The sequence below is a fragment of the Microcaecilia unicolor genome, chromosome 5 (genome assembly GCF_901765095.1).
Source record: "Microcaecilia unicolor chromosome 5, aMicUni1.1, whole genome shotgun sequence".
Taxonomy (NCBI): Eukaryota; Metazoa; Chordata; class Amphibia; order Gymnophiona; family Siphonopidae; genus Microcaecilia; species Microcaecilia unicolor.
Genome location: NC_044035.1, coordinates 219,318,074 through 219,333,467, shown reverse-complemented (window position 1 = coordinate 219,333,467; position 15,394 = coordinate 219,318,074). Strand labels below are relative to the sequence as shown.

At 46.4% G+C, this 15,394-nt stretch overlaps 1 protein-coding gene across 1 annotated transcript in view; it reads right to left on the bottom strand.

Annotated features, from left to right (window-relative positions):
* Nucleotides 1-15,394, bottom strand: part of PKNOX1 (PBX/knotted 1 homeobox 1) — a 591,440-nt gene that overhangs the window by 471,577 nt on the left and 104,469 nt on the right. The window contains exon 3 of the mRNA XM_030203790.1: nucleotides 4,944-5,071. Coding sequence (XP_030059650.1) covers nucleotides 4,944-5,071 — 128 coding nt within the window. The remainder of the gene's footprint in view (nucleotides 1-4,943; nucleotides 5,072-15,394) is intronic.

The following is a 15,394-nucleotide window of genomic DNA, read 5'->3' as shown; positions in this document are numbered from 1 at the left end:
GCTCAGCTGGATCCAGTCAAAAGCCCACCCCTTGCTTTTGCTGGGGAGCTGCAGGGGCCTGTCTGGGCGCACGTTGTTGACGCAAAATAGTGCGCTGGGGCTGAGCCTGAGAAGGCTGTTAGGACGGTGGATTGTACCTATGCTTATTGTAAGCATAGGGAGCACTCCTCCTTCCCCTGAAAAAACGTCTACCTGTTGAGGTAGATGCTGAAGGCGCACGGTGGGAGAGTTTGTCGAGGGCGGTTTCCCGCTGGTGGAGCTGCTCTACCACCTGCTCGACCTTCTCACCAAAAATATTATCCCGCCCGCAAGGAACATCCGCAAGCCGCTGCTGGGTCCGATTGTCCAGGTCAGAGGCACGCAGCCATGAGAGTCTGCACATCACTATATCTTGAGCAGCGGACCTGGATGCAACATCAAAAGTGTCATAAACACCCCTGGACAGGAATTTGCCACACGCCTGACCACCTCCTGAAAAGGCCTGGCTTGCTCTGGAGGGAGGTTATCCACCAAGTCCGCCAGTTGCTTAACATTGTTCCGCATGTGAATGCTCATGTAGAGCTGGTAAGACTGTATTTTGGACACGAGCATAGAGGACTGGTAGGCCTTCCTCCCAAAAGAGTCCAAAGTCCTAGCTTCTCGGCCCGGGGGCGCCGAGGCGAAATCCCTAGTACTTCTGGCTCTCTTGAGAGTGGAATCCACAACCGCAGAGTCGTGAGGTAACAGCGAACTCATCAACTCAGGTTCTCCATGGATCCGATACTGGGACTCCACTTTCTTGGGGATGGTGGGATTAGATAATGGTTTCATCCAATTCCTGAGCAATATCTCCTTAAGGACATTATGCAGAGGGGCAGAGGATGACTCCTTAGGTGGCGAAGGATAGTCCAGGACCTCGAGCATCTCAGTCCTGGGCTCGTTCTCAGTTACCACCGGGAAGGGAAAGCCCACAGACATTTCCCGGACAAATGACGAGAAGGAGAGGCTCTCCGGCGGAGAAAGCTTTCTCTCAGGTGAAGGGGTGGGATCAGAGGGAAGACCACAAGACTCCTCAGAAGAGAAATATCTGGGATCTTCTCCTTCATCCCAGGAGGCATCCTCCTCGGTATCGGACAATAGTTCTCGAACTGCAGTCCGAAACCGGGTCCGTCTCTATGCCGAGGAACCATGTCCTCGATGGCGATGCCAAGAAGTCAACTCCCATGCCGGCGGCGATGAAGTTTTCCTCCAACGACGTCGACGGGGAGTCAACCTGGGTGGCAGCCGAGGCTGATGCCGCAAGCGGTACCGGCGACGGGGATCTCACCACGGGCACGGAGCCAGCAGCCGCTTCCAACGATGGCACCGAGGGCGCAAGCACCCCCGGTGCCGAAGCAGGCGGACGGAGCAGCCCTTCCAGAAGGCCTGGAACAATGGCTTGGATGCTCTCATTGAGAGTCGCTGTCGAGGAAGGCCGTGGGGCTGGCACAGGAGTAGATGTCAGAATCTGTGGAGGCCTGGGAGGCGGTACCGGGCTGTCCGAAGAACGACGTACCGATACCTCTTGTATGGAGGGTGAGCGCTCCTCCCGGCGTCGACACTTTCCGGGTGCTGAATCCTTCGATGCCCCAGAGCTCCCGGTACTGTGCCTCGAAGGAGACTGGTGCCAATGCTTCTTCGCCTTCGCTCAAAGCACGTCATTGGTACTCCTCGGTATCGACGAGGACATGGAATCCACATGCCTCCTCGGGGTCGGGTCCGACATCGGTCAGTCCCGTTGGGCCTGCCCAGCAGGAGCCTTTGAGACAGGTGGAGACCCACCCGACGGCTCACTGCTCCCAGCTAAAGGTGAAGTTTGGACAGCCATTACCTGCGCTCCCGATGTCGATGCCATCCTCAGTGCCGAAATCGACGCCGCCGACCTCGGTACCACTGTCGATGTCGACGCCGAGGAATCAGTCGAAGCTCCAAAATAGACGGTCCCGAAGAGCTCTTCTCGACACCTGTGTCCACTTCTTTAAACTCAGACACAACTTACAAGCGTCTGGGCGATGGTCGGGCCCAAGGCAATGGATGCACCAGGACTGCGGGTCAGTGCTCGATAGACCGCTGGCACCGAGCACACTTTTTGAAGCCGCTGGGAGGCTTCGAGGACATCAGCGGAAAAATCGCGGCGGCAAAGTCAAACGGCTTGATCGTGCCAACGAAGGGCACAAAAAAGGAGAACCGCGGATGGGCGGCCAAAGAAGGCCGCAACAAAAATCGAAAGGAAACTTACCAGGGCAAGAGACTAGAAAAAAAAGGATTTTTTTTTTTAACTGGAAAAGAAAAACAAGAAAAAAAGACGACCTAAAACAAAAAAGAAAGCGATAAACGCCAGTGAAAGACGCCTAAGTTTAGTTTTTCCTGGGACCTAAGGGAGAGAGACCGAAAACAGCCACTCTCCACCGCGGAAAAGAAAAAACTGAGGCGGGAACAGACGTGCGCAGGCGGGAAGATGGCCGCGCATGCACAGTGCCACGCTCTACCAGCTGTCGCAAAAGTTTGAAGATTTTGCTGGAAAATCTCCATTCCTGGGGACACCGTGGACGCCAACCCACATGTGAGAAGAAGCAGCCTGCTTGTCCTCGGAGAATGCTCTATGCCAATGCAGAATCAAAAAGTTTTTCACACTGGACTCTGTGGGCTTAAGTGTCCTCGTCTGCATGCGCAGACAGAGGCCACACACTGTATGTCCAGACTTAAGCACTGAGCACACAGTTATGGGGGTCTGTGCCTGAAATGGTCTTACTGCATTTACACTTCTTAAAGCCACTCGGCACCCTCATTGACATGGAAGGAAAAACAGCTGACACGAGGTCAAAAGGCTCAATGGCCTGGAAAGCTCAAGTAGTCCATACTCGAAAATGGTCAGTGCTCCCCAGTCAAAAGAAGGAAAATGAAAAATAATTGGAAAAATCAATATATTGAACAAATTAATAAAGAAAACAAGAAAAATATGAGAAAAAATATCCCGAAAAGTGAAGGCACCAAAAAGGAAAAGTCTGATGCGCTGAGGAGAGATTAGAAACCCAACCTCTCAGCTCCACAGAAAACGCTAGACTGCTGGTCCCACACTCGAGAATTGGGTAGGAAGGCACCTGCACACTTAAGTTTTAAGGTGACAATGCACTGTGGCAGTATCTGCACCAGGCTCCGTGGATGGCGTCACCCACATGTGAAAATACTATGCTTGCTTGTCCCCGGAGAACAAGAGGTACAGTTGCACTGGACTTCCAAGAAGCTGGGTAGCCTACAAAATCTGATCATGGTTAAAACCAAAACATAAATTGCACATAAGGAAAACATCTGTTCTGGACAATAACCTAATTTTGGTAGCTGTGTGGATTATTATAAAACTTGGTATAAAAACATGGAAGGTGACATAGGCACAGGGTTAAGTATTGATCTTGTAAGAATCAAAGAGAAAGATGACAATGACTGAATGGCTTACAGTGGAAATGGAGGTGGTCAGCACCGAGACAGATTTTGTACATATTTGGGACATGTGTGGAGTACAATTATGCTGCCCTGCAATGGCAAAAGGAAGCAAGTACCTATTTTTACTGAAGCACTTGCTTCCTTTTGCCATTACAGGGTAGTATGGAAGGTCAAATGAAAAATAATGCTGGGGAAAGTGATTTTGGTATGTAGCAGATGGGACTTCAGATGTTCATCTTCCAAGACATAGAAAACCAGTAGAAATATCTTCACTAGGCAGACTGAATAGGCCCATTGTCTCTCTCTGCCATCATTTACTGTGTTGCTATGGTGCTTCCTGGGTTCCTCTATGAGCTTTTGAGCTTCTGCAATTATTTGACAAAACCTCAAGCTCATCACCAAATTGATAATCTCTTCTTGTATGGGAAAGGCTTTCATTTCAGTCATGTTTAGCAGAGCTTCTATGACTTGGGATAATAGTTTTTGCTCACTGATTCTCTGACACCTTCTTGAGATGTGCTTTTGACCAGCCAATCACACAGATAGGGAAATGTGCATCCCAATCTGGGTAGATGCACTGCAATACTGCTTTTCTATTACAAATCTGAGATATTTTCTGTGACGTGTGTGTATATCCTTGCTCATACTTCTACTCCCCTCATCCCTGCATTTCTACATTCCTATTTCTTTTATTACTCCGATAATACTCAATTGGTGATTAGAAGGTGGGGATAGTGCTGGGCAGACTTATACGGTCTTTGCCAGAGCCGGTGGTGGGAGGAGCGGCGGGTGGTTGGGAGGCAGGGATAGTGCTGGGCAGACTTATACGGTCTGTGCCAGAGCTGGTGGTGGGAGGCGGGGCTGGTGGTTGGGAGGCGGGGATAGTGCTGGGCAGACTTATACGGTCTGTGCCCTGAAAAAGACAGGTACAAATCAAGGTAAGGTATACACAAAAAATGGCACATGTGAGTTTATCTTGTTGGGCAGACTGGGTGGACCGTGCAGGTCTTTTTCTGCCGTCATCTACTATGTTACTATGTTAACGTATTTCTCTCCACCAATACTTTGTAATCCCAATTACTACGTAAGCCGTATTGAACCTGCTTTGAGTGGGAAAGCACGGAGTACAAATGTAATAAATAAATAAATCTATGGGGTTGTAAGCTTCCTTCATATTGAGGGAGAATAGCCAGATTAAAATACAAGCTCTAATGCTGACATGACGAAGTATATGGAGAATAGCAACTCTTGTTTGGCTTCTCTAAAGCCAAGATGCATTTCTATTCATTGCTCAAGAGGGGAAGAGGTTGAAACGTGAAAATATCTTTTCTCAGTGTAGTTTGTTTTATCTAGTCCTCAAATGGTCAGCATTATCAGTAAAGTAGTTCAGTCGCAACCTTAAGTTTACTACTACTTTTCTTCAAAATACTTGTTTCCCTTCTCCTCTACAAACCATTCTGCCATTTAAAATGTATCAAAATTACCTGTAAATTGCCTGCTTGTCTGCATCCATTGGATTCTGCGATTCCAAAGGCATTGAGCTGAGTCCCTCAGCATCAGTTCCTGGGCAGTTTGTATCGTCTTCAGTTTTTAAATCATTTATTACTTGCATCTATAGGAAAGAAAATTAAAATGTAATGGTACATCTAGAATAACTAATATGACTTCTGTTTTCCAAAAGAATACTGGTATTAGAAAAAGCCAGAAGATTGGTATGATTTATTAATTATTTTTTAAAAAACACATAAGGAATCAAGCAAAACTCATTTCAATGCCCTACAAGGCAGAATTCAAAAGGTCATTTCAAGATTTCGCTATTCTAAAAAGACAAATTTACTCACCTGTAGCAGGTGTTTTCCAAGGACAAATAGGATGAATATTCTTACTCTTGGGTGAGGTTATCCACGACAGCCCATGCAGGAATGCTCCCCATCATCTACTCTAAAAGCCAGGGCCATAGTAAGCTGTATTAGGCTACACAGGGCGCAAGAGAAGCCGTCCATTGGCTTTCCCTTGAGCTAACATCACCAAAGTGGGAGGCAGGAGCACACAGCATCAGTTGAGGGAATTACACACATGGAGGGGCATAATCGAAAGGGACGTCCAAGTTTTGTTGAGGACGTCCTCACAAAACATCCCGATAGAGGGGCGGGGAAGCCTGTATTATCGAAACAAGATGGACGTCCATTTTTCGTTTCGATAATACAGTCAGGGACGTCCAAATCTTGAAATTTTGGTCATCCCTAGACTTGGTCATTTCTGATTTTCGGTGATAATGGAAACCAAGGACGTCTCAGAAACAACCAAATGCAAGCCCTTTGGTCATGGGAGGAGCCAGCATTCGTAGTGCACTGGTACCCCTGACATGCCAGGACACCAACTGGGCACCCTAGGGGGCACTGAAGTGGACTTCATAAATTGCTCCCAGGAACATAGCTCCCTTACCTTGTCTGCTGAGCCCCCCCTAAAACCCACTACTCACAACTGTACACCACTACCATAGCCCTTATAGGTGAAGGGGGGCACCTAGATGTGGGTACAGTGTGTTTGTGGTGGGTTTTGGAGGGCTCGCTGTTTCCTCCACAAACATAACAGGTAGGGGGGGTATGGGCCTGGGTCTGCCTGCCTGAAGTGCACTGCACCTACTAAAACATGGACCTCAGTATGACATCTGAGGCTGGCAAAAAATATTTTTAAATATATTTTTTGAGGGTGGGAGAGGGTTAGTGACCACTGGGGGAGTAAGGGGAGGTCATCCCCGATTCTCTCCGGTGGTCCTCTGGTCATTTCGGGCACCTTTATGTGCCTTGGTCGTAAGAAAAACACGACCAGGTAAAGTCGTCCAAGTGCTCGTCAGGAACGTCCTAGTGTTAGGCACGCCCAAGTCACGCCTTCGCTACGCCTCTGATATGCCCCCTTGAACTCTGGCCATCCCTGCGACGGAAAGCAGTTGGGGGACGTCCAAAATCGGCTTTCGATTATACCGATTTGGAGAAGGACGTCCATCTTCCGATTTCTGTCGAAAGATGGGCGTCCTTCTCTTTTGAAAATGAGCCCAATAGTGCGTTTGGTGCATGTAATGCTCCTGCTAGAAGCTTTTGGAAGCACCTCACTGCACATGTGTGTGTCTTCCCACTTGTCACTATCGTATGGGACCATTTCAATCTAGAATGCATAGCTGATAAGAGTTCAATTCCAAGGGGAGGTGGGCAGGTAAGAATTTTCATATTACTGTCCTCAGAAAGAACACCTGCTACAGATCAGTAACTATTTTCTCTGAGCACAGGCAGGATGATAATATTCTTACTCTTGGGAATCCCTAGCTACTAGGCTGCTTGAACACAAAAAGGGAAAAATAATGAGGCCTGCAATAGACAAGGCCTAGAATATCTTAATCAACCTCACAGGTAACTCGTATCCTTTTTTTTTGTTGTTTGACAGACTAGAACAGAAAGAAAGGAGCACAAGGGTTTTTGAAAGATTGGAGCAGAAAGAAATGAGCATAGGGGAGTAGAGTTGGATTTTAGATCCCACAGAGATTATGAAAGATTGTCTGATCAAGCCATTTGTTATATTGGGAGTATGGAGCTAAACAGTAGTGAGATGTGAATATGTGGATAGTAGTCTGGATCCAAACAGTAGTGAGATGTGAATGTGTGGACTGAAGTCCACGTTGTGGCTCTACATATTTCCTCTATGGAGGCTGACCTCAAATGGGCTAGCAACACAGTAATTGCTCTGACACTGTGATCTGTAACATGACTCAGCCCAGCTTGGGCATAAATAAAGGAAATGCAGTTCGCTAGCCATTTTGAAAGAGTGTATTTCCTGATGGCAGCACCCATTGTTTGGGTCAAAGGAAACAAAAAGCTGGGTGAACTTTCTAAAGGCTTTTAAACTGCTTCAGCTAGAAAGTCAAGACTTTTGCAGTCCAAAGTGTGCAGTGTGCTTTCACCCTAATGGGTATGTGGTTTGGGGAAAAATGTTGTAGAGCCTGACCAATTAAGATGAAATTGTGACACTACCTTAGGAAGGAACTTAGGATGCATGCTAAACTCCATTCTATTGTTGTAAATCTTCATATAGGGTAGCTAATAGAGTCTGGAGCTTAAGTGACCACCACCAAAAATACTTCAAATGTCAAGTGGCTCAAAAGGAGCTTTCATCAGCTAAGTTAAAATGATGTTGAGTTCCTATGACACCGCAGGGGGCTGGATGGGAGGATTCATTAAAAGAAAGCCCCACATGAAGCGAACAAATAAAGGCTGAGCAGAGAGATGGGTGTGAAGATTTGAAGATTATACTTTAGTTGAAAGAGTTTCAAGTAGAAATGTGGGCACTGTAAAAACCATATTAAAAATTGTCTCTGGGAGTTCTGCTGAGTTGTTTGAATATTAGTTTCTGCTATGGCCTCTGAGGTCTTTTTCTCCCATCCAGGTATGGATGTCAGACATATATAGTTTAGTTGCACGAACTACAATATATCTTCATTTCAGGCTTGTATTTTTTTTTTAATGTAGAAGGGATCCCTTGATGAGAGTCAGGAAGCACTCCAGTTTTCACGGATCCTCAAAAGCTAACTCAAGAAGAGGGAACCATATCTGACTCAGCCAATAAAGAGTAATCAGGATCATAGTTCCCCAATCCTGCTTGAGTTTCAGGAGAGTCTTCATTATGAAAGGTATAGGAGGTTAGGCACACAGAAGAGCTGTCTCCCAATGGAGGAGAAAGGAATCCAAGGTTACTTTGCACTGAAAATCTAGTCTGGAGCAGCAGTAAGGCACTTTCTTGCTGAGGTGTGTGACAAAAAGATCTATCAAGGGGGTACACCACTCCTGAAAGATCTTCTGGGCTATGCCCATGTCCAAGGTCTGCTTGTGAGATTGTATAATTTGACTCATTCTGTCTGCAAGTCAGCTATCTTTCCATAGCAGTTAAGTGGCTCTGAGCATTGTTCCATGCAAGATGGTCCATTTCTACATCCTGACTTCTTCCTGACACAGGAAGTACAAATGTATGCCTCCATGCTCATTGACGTAGTAAATCACAACCTGATTGTTTGAATTAGAATAATTTGCTTCTACAATCGATCTCTACAAGCCCTTATAGCGTTACAGTTTGCTCTTTGCTCCATGAGATTTGTCTGATGCATGATCTCCTGAGCAGACCACAGATATTGGGTGTGGAACACATCTAAACGAGTTCCACAACCCAGTTAGATGTATCGGTTTTTTGGGTCTTTTGATCTTGAGGAATTGGGAAAAGCATACCCCTGGCCAGACTGTTGTGGGTTAATGATAAAGAAAGGGACTCTGTGAAAGGAGATGTGACAGATATTACACATCCTCCAGGTTTCCTCTGGCCTGTGATCACTGGGAAGACAGGGTCCACTGAGCCTACCTCAGATAAAGCCATGCCATGGAAAAAGAATAGAAAAAGGATCCAAATGAAAAAAATAAGAAGCAACATAAGCACACGTAAGTCAAATGTAAAGCATTAATAAAGAAAGCTAAAAGAGAATATGAAGAGAAACTTGCTACAGAGGCTAAAACTCATAGTAACAACTTTTTCAGGTATATTAGAAGCAGAAAGCCTGACAGGAAATCCATGGGAATGTTAGATCACGAAAGAGCAAAAGGGGAGCTCAGGGAGGACAAGGCCATAATGGAGAAACTGAATGAATTCTTTGTTTCTGTCTTTACGGAAGAAGATGTAAAAGATCTAACTGTACCAGAAACGATTTTCAAGGATGATGATGTGGGGAACTGCAAGAAATCTCAGTGAACTTGGAAGATATACTGAGCCAAATTGACAAATTAAAGAGTAGTAAATCACATGGACCGGACGGCAAGGGTAATTGCTGATCTGCTGTTAGTAATATGTAACCTGTCATTAAAATCATCTGTAGAACCTGGAGATTGGAGGGTGGCCAAAGTGATGCAGATTTTTTAAAAGGATTCTAGGGGTGATCCAGTAAATTACAGATTGGTAAGCCTGACGTCAGTGCTGGGCAAAATAGTAGAAACTATTATAAAGAATAGAATTAAAAAAACACATAGACAAACATGGTTTAATGGGACTGAGTCAGTATGGGTTCAGCCTAAGGAAGTCTTGCCTCACCAATTTGCTTTATTTCTTTGAAGGTATGAATAAACATGTGGATAAAGGTGAGCCGGTTGACGTAGTGTATCTAGATTTTCAGATAGCTTTTGATAAAGCTCCTCATGAGAGACTCCTGAGAAAATTAAAGAATCATGGGATAGGAGGCAAGGTTCTGGTGTGAATTAGGAATTGGTTATTGGACAGAAAACAGAGGGTAAGGTTAAATGGTCATTTCTCTCAATGGAGTAGGGTAAATAGTGGAGTGCCACAGGGACATGTATTGGGACCGGTTCTATTTAACATATTTAGAAATGATATGGAAATCGAAACACGAGTGAGGTGATGAAATTTGCAGATGATACAAAATTATTCAAGGTTGTTAAAACACGTGCGGACTGTGAAATACTGCAGGAAGACCTTAGGAAATTGGAAGACTGGGCATCCAAATAGCAGATGAAATTTAATGTGGCGAAAAGCAAGGTGATGCACACTGGAAAGAATAATCCGAATCATAGTTACCTGATGCTAGGGTCCACCTTGGGGGTCAGCACTCAAGAAAAAGATCTAGGTGTCATTGTAGATAATACGCTGAAGCCTGCTCAGTGTGCGGCAGCGGCCAATAAAGCTAACAGGATGCTAGGAATTATTAAGAAAGGGATGGTGTATAAGACTAAAAATACTATAATGCCCTTGTATCGCTCCATGGTGTGACCTCATCTTGAGTACTGTGTTCAGTTCTAGTCGCCGTATCTCAAAAAAGATATAGCAGAATTAGAAGAGGTTCAAAGAAGAGCGGCCAAAATGATAAAGGGGATGGAACTCCTCTCGTATGAGGAAAGGCTAAAGAGGTTAGGGCTCTTCAGCTTGGAAAAGAAGCGGATGAGGGGATATATGATATATATCATTGATAGGCCCAGAGCCCCAGAGGTCATGGATCTGGCTTTCTCGGGCAAGATAAACTCCAAAAATACCACTCCTGACACCACATGTGCTGCCCTGAGCAGGTGTTTCAGAGTGGGCCTGTGAAATAACACAGACAGACAGAGGTATATAAATGAAAATAAGTGGTTTATTAACTGAATACTAAGGCCTGTTACATCACAGGGCCAGGAACACAAGGTGAACACCTCTGTAATTCAGTAAATACAGTCTCAAGCAGGCCTCTGGCTGGTAGGTCCAAAACACAGTCTGTGTCTGGTGGGGCTGCCACACCCCAAACACAGCCTGTAAGTTCTCCGAGTTCCAGATCTGGCTCCAGCCAGACCTCAGAGTAAGTAAGGCTTGCTAGTCTCAAAACCAAGAAACAAAAGGTGACTTACCTCAGCAAGATCATGATCATTAGACATATGCAGGGGCTCCCATTCTTCTTTAACCTCAGTCTGACCCTGCCTTTTCTACTTCTTGGTTCTGACTGCACCCCTCCCGGCTCACACCCTCCCAGGGCGGGACCAGTGATCTTAAGGTGGCTCAGGCTATTTGAGGGATTATTCTTAAGGATGAGGGGTAGTGTTTTATAAATCCCATCACATACACAAAGGGAACATTAGATGCCAGCTGGTTCAATGAGAGCAGCACTGGATCTTTGTTAAATTCCACTGAACCCCAAGGGTTAACTTTATCTACATAAGTACATAGGTATTACCATACTGGGACAGACCAAAGGTCTATCAAGCCCAGCATCCTGTTTCCAACAGTGGCCAATCCAGGTTACAAAGACCTGGCAAGATCCCAAAAAACTACAAAACATTTTATACTACTTATCCCAGAAATAGTGGATTTTCCCCAAGTCCAATTTAATAATGGTTCATGGACTTTTCCTTTAGGAAGCCATCCAAACCTTTTTAAAACTCTGCTAACCGCTGTTGAATGGAAGGCTTTTTTCTGATTGTTTTGTTATTGGTACTTGGAACTAAGTAATGCCTCATGATTGGTTGATACGCCTGGAGAGGTGAAGCAGCATGCTGTTGTAATTTCTTAGCCCATGGGAGCCTCTCCTTACCCGCAGCCATCCTTGAGAGACGTGACAATGTGAACCAGGAGTTCGCAATTTGAATCCTCCTGACGCAGGTATATGTGAAACAGAGCTTCTGTTGAAGAATTTTAGGTCCCTGTATCAGGACTGAGTACAACTATTGGAAGATTTGGCTCCAATAAGTGACTGGAACATTGGCATCAAAAGAGCAGTAGAACATGATATGAACTGCCTGATATAAACTTTCACCATTCCTGGGAGGGGGGTTTGGTGTTTGAAAAGTCGATTAATGCAGCAATAATCTTCGTATGGCAGATTAAATTGCTATTCGCTTGGACAGTTTGTCTGTGGATTTTTTTTTCTGACCAGTGATGTATGTGCTGCGGTCTGTATTTCATAGGCCTGTCAGTTTTTTACCATGTCTTTTTTTTCCCACACTTTTTTATTTTTACAGCTTGTATAATAAATCCTCCCGGTTTCCTATTAAGGAAGTGGATTTCCACACAAAAAGTGTTACTGCTTATCTGTGAGCTAACAATTTTGATGTTCTCAGTATTTGAAATCACCCACTATTATTATATTATCCAGTTTGTTAGCGTCCCTAATTTCAGCTAACATTTCTACATCTGCCTGTTATTTTTGGCCAGGAGGATGGTAGAATAGTGGCGTAGCTACGTGGGGCCACGGGGGTCTGGGCCCCCATAGATTTGGCCCTGGACCCCCCTGCCGACGACCCTCTCGACCCCCCCTCCCACCTCCAACCCTCCCCAGCCACAGTTGGCTACCTTTGCTGGCGAGGGACCCCAACCCCCACCAGCCGAGGTCCTCTTCTTCCGGCGCAAGGCTTCGTTCTGTTTCTGTGAGTCTAACGGTGCAGGACATCAGACTCACAGAAACAGAATGAACTTGCGCCGGAAGAAGAGGACCTCAGCTGGCGGGGGTTGGGGTCCCCCGCCAGCAAAGGTAGCCGACGGTGGCGGCGGGGTAGGATTGTCGGCGGGAGGGGGGTCGAAAGGGTTGGTGGCAGGGGGGGGGGGATCAAAGTTGGTGGTGGCGGGGGGGGGGGGAGTCAAAAATGGTGGGGGGGGGGGGGGCTAAAATGTGCCCCCTCACCTCAGTCTCTAGACCCCCCTCCCGCCGAAGTCTGGCTATGCCCCTGTGGTAGAATACTCCTATCACTATCCTTTTCCCCTTTACACATGGAATTTCTATCCATAAGGATTCCAAGGTGTCTTGTGTCCTGCAGAATTTTTAATCTATTTAATTCAAGGCCTTCTTTAACATATTATTTATTTATTAGGATTTATTTACAGCCTTATTGAAGGAATTCACTCAAGATGGTGTACAGTAAGAATAAATCAATCATGAGCAACAGGCAATTACAGCAGTAAAAATATTCAAATAACAATACAAAGTACGGCATAGTATACTACTTACAATGTCAACACAATACGTAATAGAACATTTTAATTGATAGTAAAGGGCATAAGCAAAGATGGAACATATAGATAGGTAAGAGAGTAAGAAGAGTTAGAAAGTAAGGTGATTAATTTAAAGTTGACAATGAGGTCAGAGAGATGTTTAAATGTTATCTCAGCTAGGGTAGGAGTGGATAAACATATCCTGCTGCAGTATGTGCAGCACGTGTCACACCTTGTGTATGTGAGTGAGACTAACAAGTTAGTTACTTCTTCCATTGAAGGCCTGGTTGAAGAGCCAAGGATTCACCTTTTCACCTGCTTCATTAAGTAGAGATAGTCTTGTGCTAAGCAGAGCCTTACAGACAGTGCATTCCATAGTGTAGGAGCTACTCTGCAGAAGGCTTGCTTGCAGTTGTCACATCGTGTAATGTCTTTTAGAGAAGGTGTGGTTAGTAATAGTCCTTGAGAGGACATTAGTGTCCTTGGCAGTGTATAGAGAGGATCACCCTATTCTTCAGGTACTCAGGGCCAGATTGGAGGGTGGCCAATGTAACAGCAATGTAACGCCGATTTTTTAAAAAGGTTCCAGAGGAGATCCAGGAAATTATAGACCGGTGAGTCTGATGTCGATGCCAGGCAAAATGGTAGAGACTATTATTAAGAACAAAATTACAGAGCATATTCAAAAGCATGGATTAATGAGACAAAGTCAACATGGATTTAGTGAAGGGAAATCTTGAAGGTTGCGAGTGATGTGACCACATCACACCATTTTTGCAAATACTTCATTGGTACCAATACAATACAGGGCTAAATTTAAAACTCAATGTCTGATCTTCAAGGCCCTTAAAGGAAATAAGTACATAAGTACATAAGTACAAAATTACAGTGTTGCCATACTGGGAAAGGCCAAAGGTCCATCGAACCCAGCATCCTGTTTTCAACAGTGGCCAATCCAGGCAGTGGTGTGCTGGTAAATGTTTAACAACAGGCTCTCTCCCCAGTCCCCCTCTGCGCCCCCCCCCCGTCCCCCTCTACGCCCCCCCCCGTCCCCCTCTGTGCCCCCCCCAAATTGCAGAGCTGACTATAGCCGGGGAGAGAGCCTGGGGGGTGGGGGGGCAATGCATTATCCAGGAAAAAAAATTAAATGATCCCAGGTTCCAATCTAATTCATGTTTAATGTGGGATAAAATGCCATAAATAAGTAAATAAATATAAACTTTTAATGTTGAGTACCTGATTCTCAAAGTGAACATACTCCAAATACTATAATGAAAATAAAATGATTTTTTTTCTACCTTTGTTGTCTGGTGACTGTTTTTCTGATCAGGCTGGCCCGGTATCCGATTCTGCTTCTATCTGTCCTCTTAACTCCGTTTCCAGGGCTTCCTTACCATTTATTTCTTTCCATTTCTCCTTTCTTCTTCATTTCGGGTCCTCAGCTTCTGCCTATTTTCTTCATCCATGTACAGCTTTTCTCCTCTCTTCCTTTTCCCTCATCTCATCTCCTTCCTCACTCTTCTCTCCCCTCCATCCATGTCCAGCATTTCTTCTCTCTCCCCTCCTCTCCCCTGCCCTCCATCCACCCATGTCCAGTGACCCTCCTGTCCCCTGCCCTGCATGCACCTATACCTAGCGATCCTCCTGTCCCCTGCCCTGCATGCACCCATGTCCAGCAGTGTTCCCCTCCCCTGCCCTCCATCCACCCATATCCAGTGACCCTCCTGTCCCCTGCCCTGCCCACCATCCACCCATGTCCAGCAGTGACCCTCCTCTCCCCTGCCCTCCATCCACCCATGTCCAGTGACCCTCCTGTCCCCTGCCCTGCATGCACCTATACCCAGCGATCCTCCTGTCCCCTGCCCTGCATGCACCCATGTCCAGCAGTGACCCTTCTCTCCCCTGTCCTCCATCCACCCATGCCCAGCAGTGACCCTCCTCTCCCCTGCCCTCTATCCACCCATGCCCAGCAGTGACCCTTCTTTTCTCTGTCCTCCAACCACCCATGCCCAGCAGTGACCCTCCTCTCCTCTGCCCTCCATCCACCCATGCCCAGCAGTGACCCTTCTTTCCCCTGTCCTCCATCCACCCATGCCCAGCAGTGACCCTCCTCTCCCCTGCCCTCCATCCACCCATGCCCAGCAGTGACCCTCCTCTCCCCTGTCCTCCATCCACCCATGCCCAGCAGTGACCCTTCTTTTCTCTGTCCTCCAACCACCCATGCCCAGCAGTGACCCTCCTCTCCTCTGCCCTCCATCCACCCATGCCCAGCAGTGACCCTTCTTTCCCCTGTCCTCCATCCACCCATGCCCAGCAGTGACCCTCCTCTCCCCTGTCCTCCATCCACCCATGCCCAGCAGTGACCCTCCTCTCCCATGCCCTCCATCCACCAATGCCCAGGGACTCCCTTCTCTCCCCTGCCACCCCTCCCGCGTTGTTC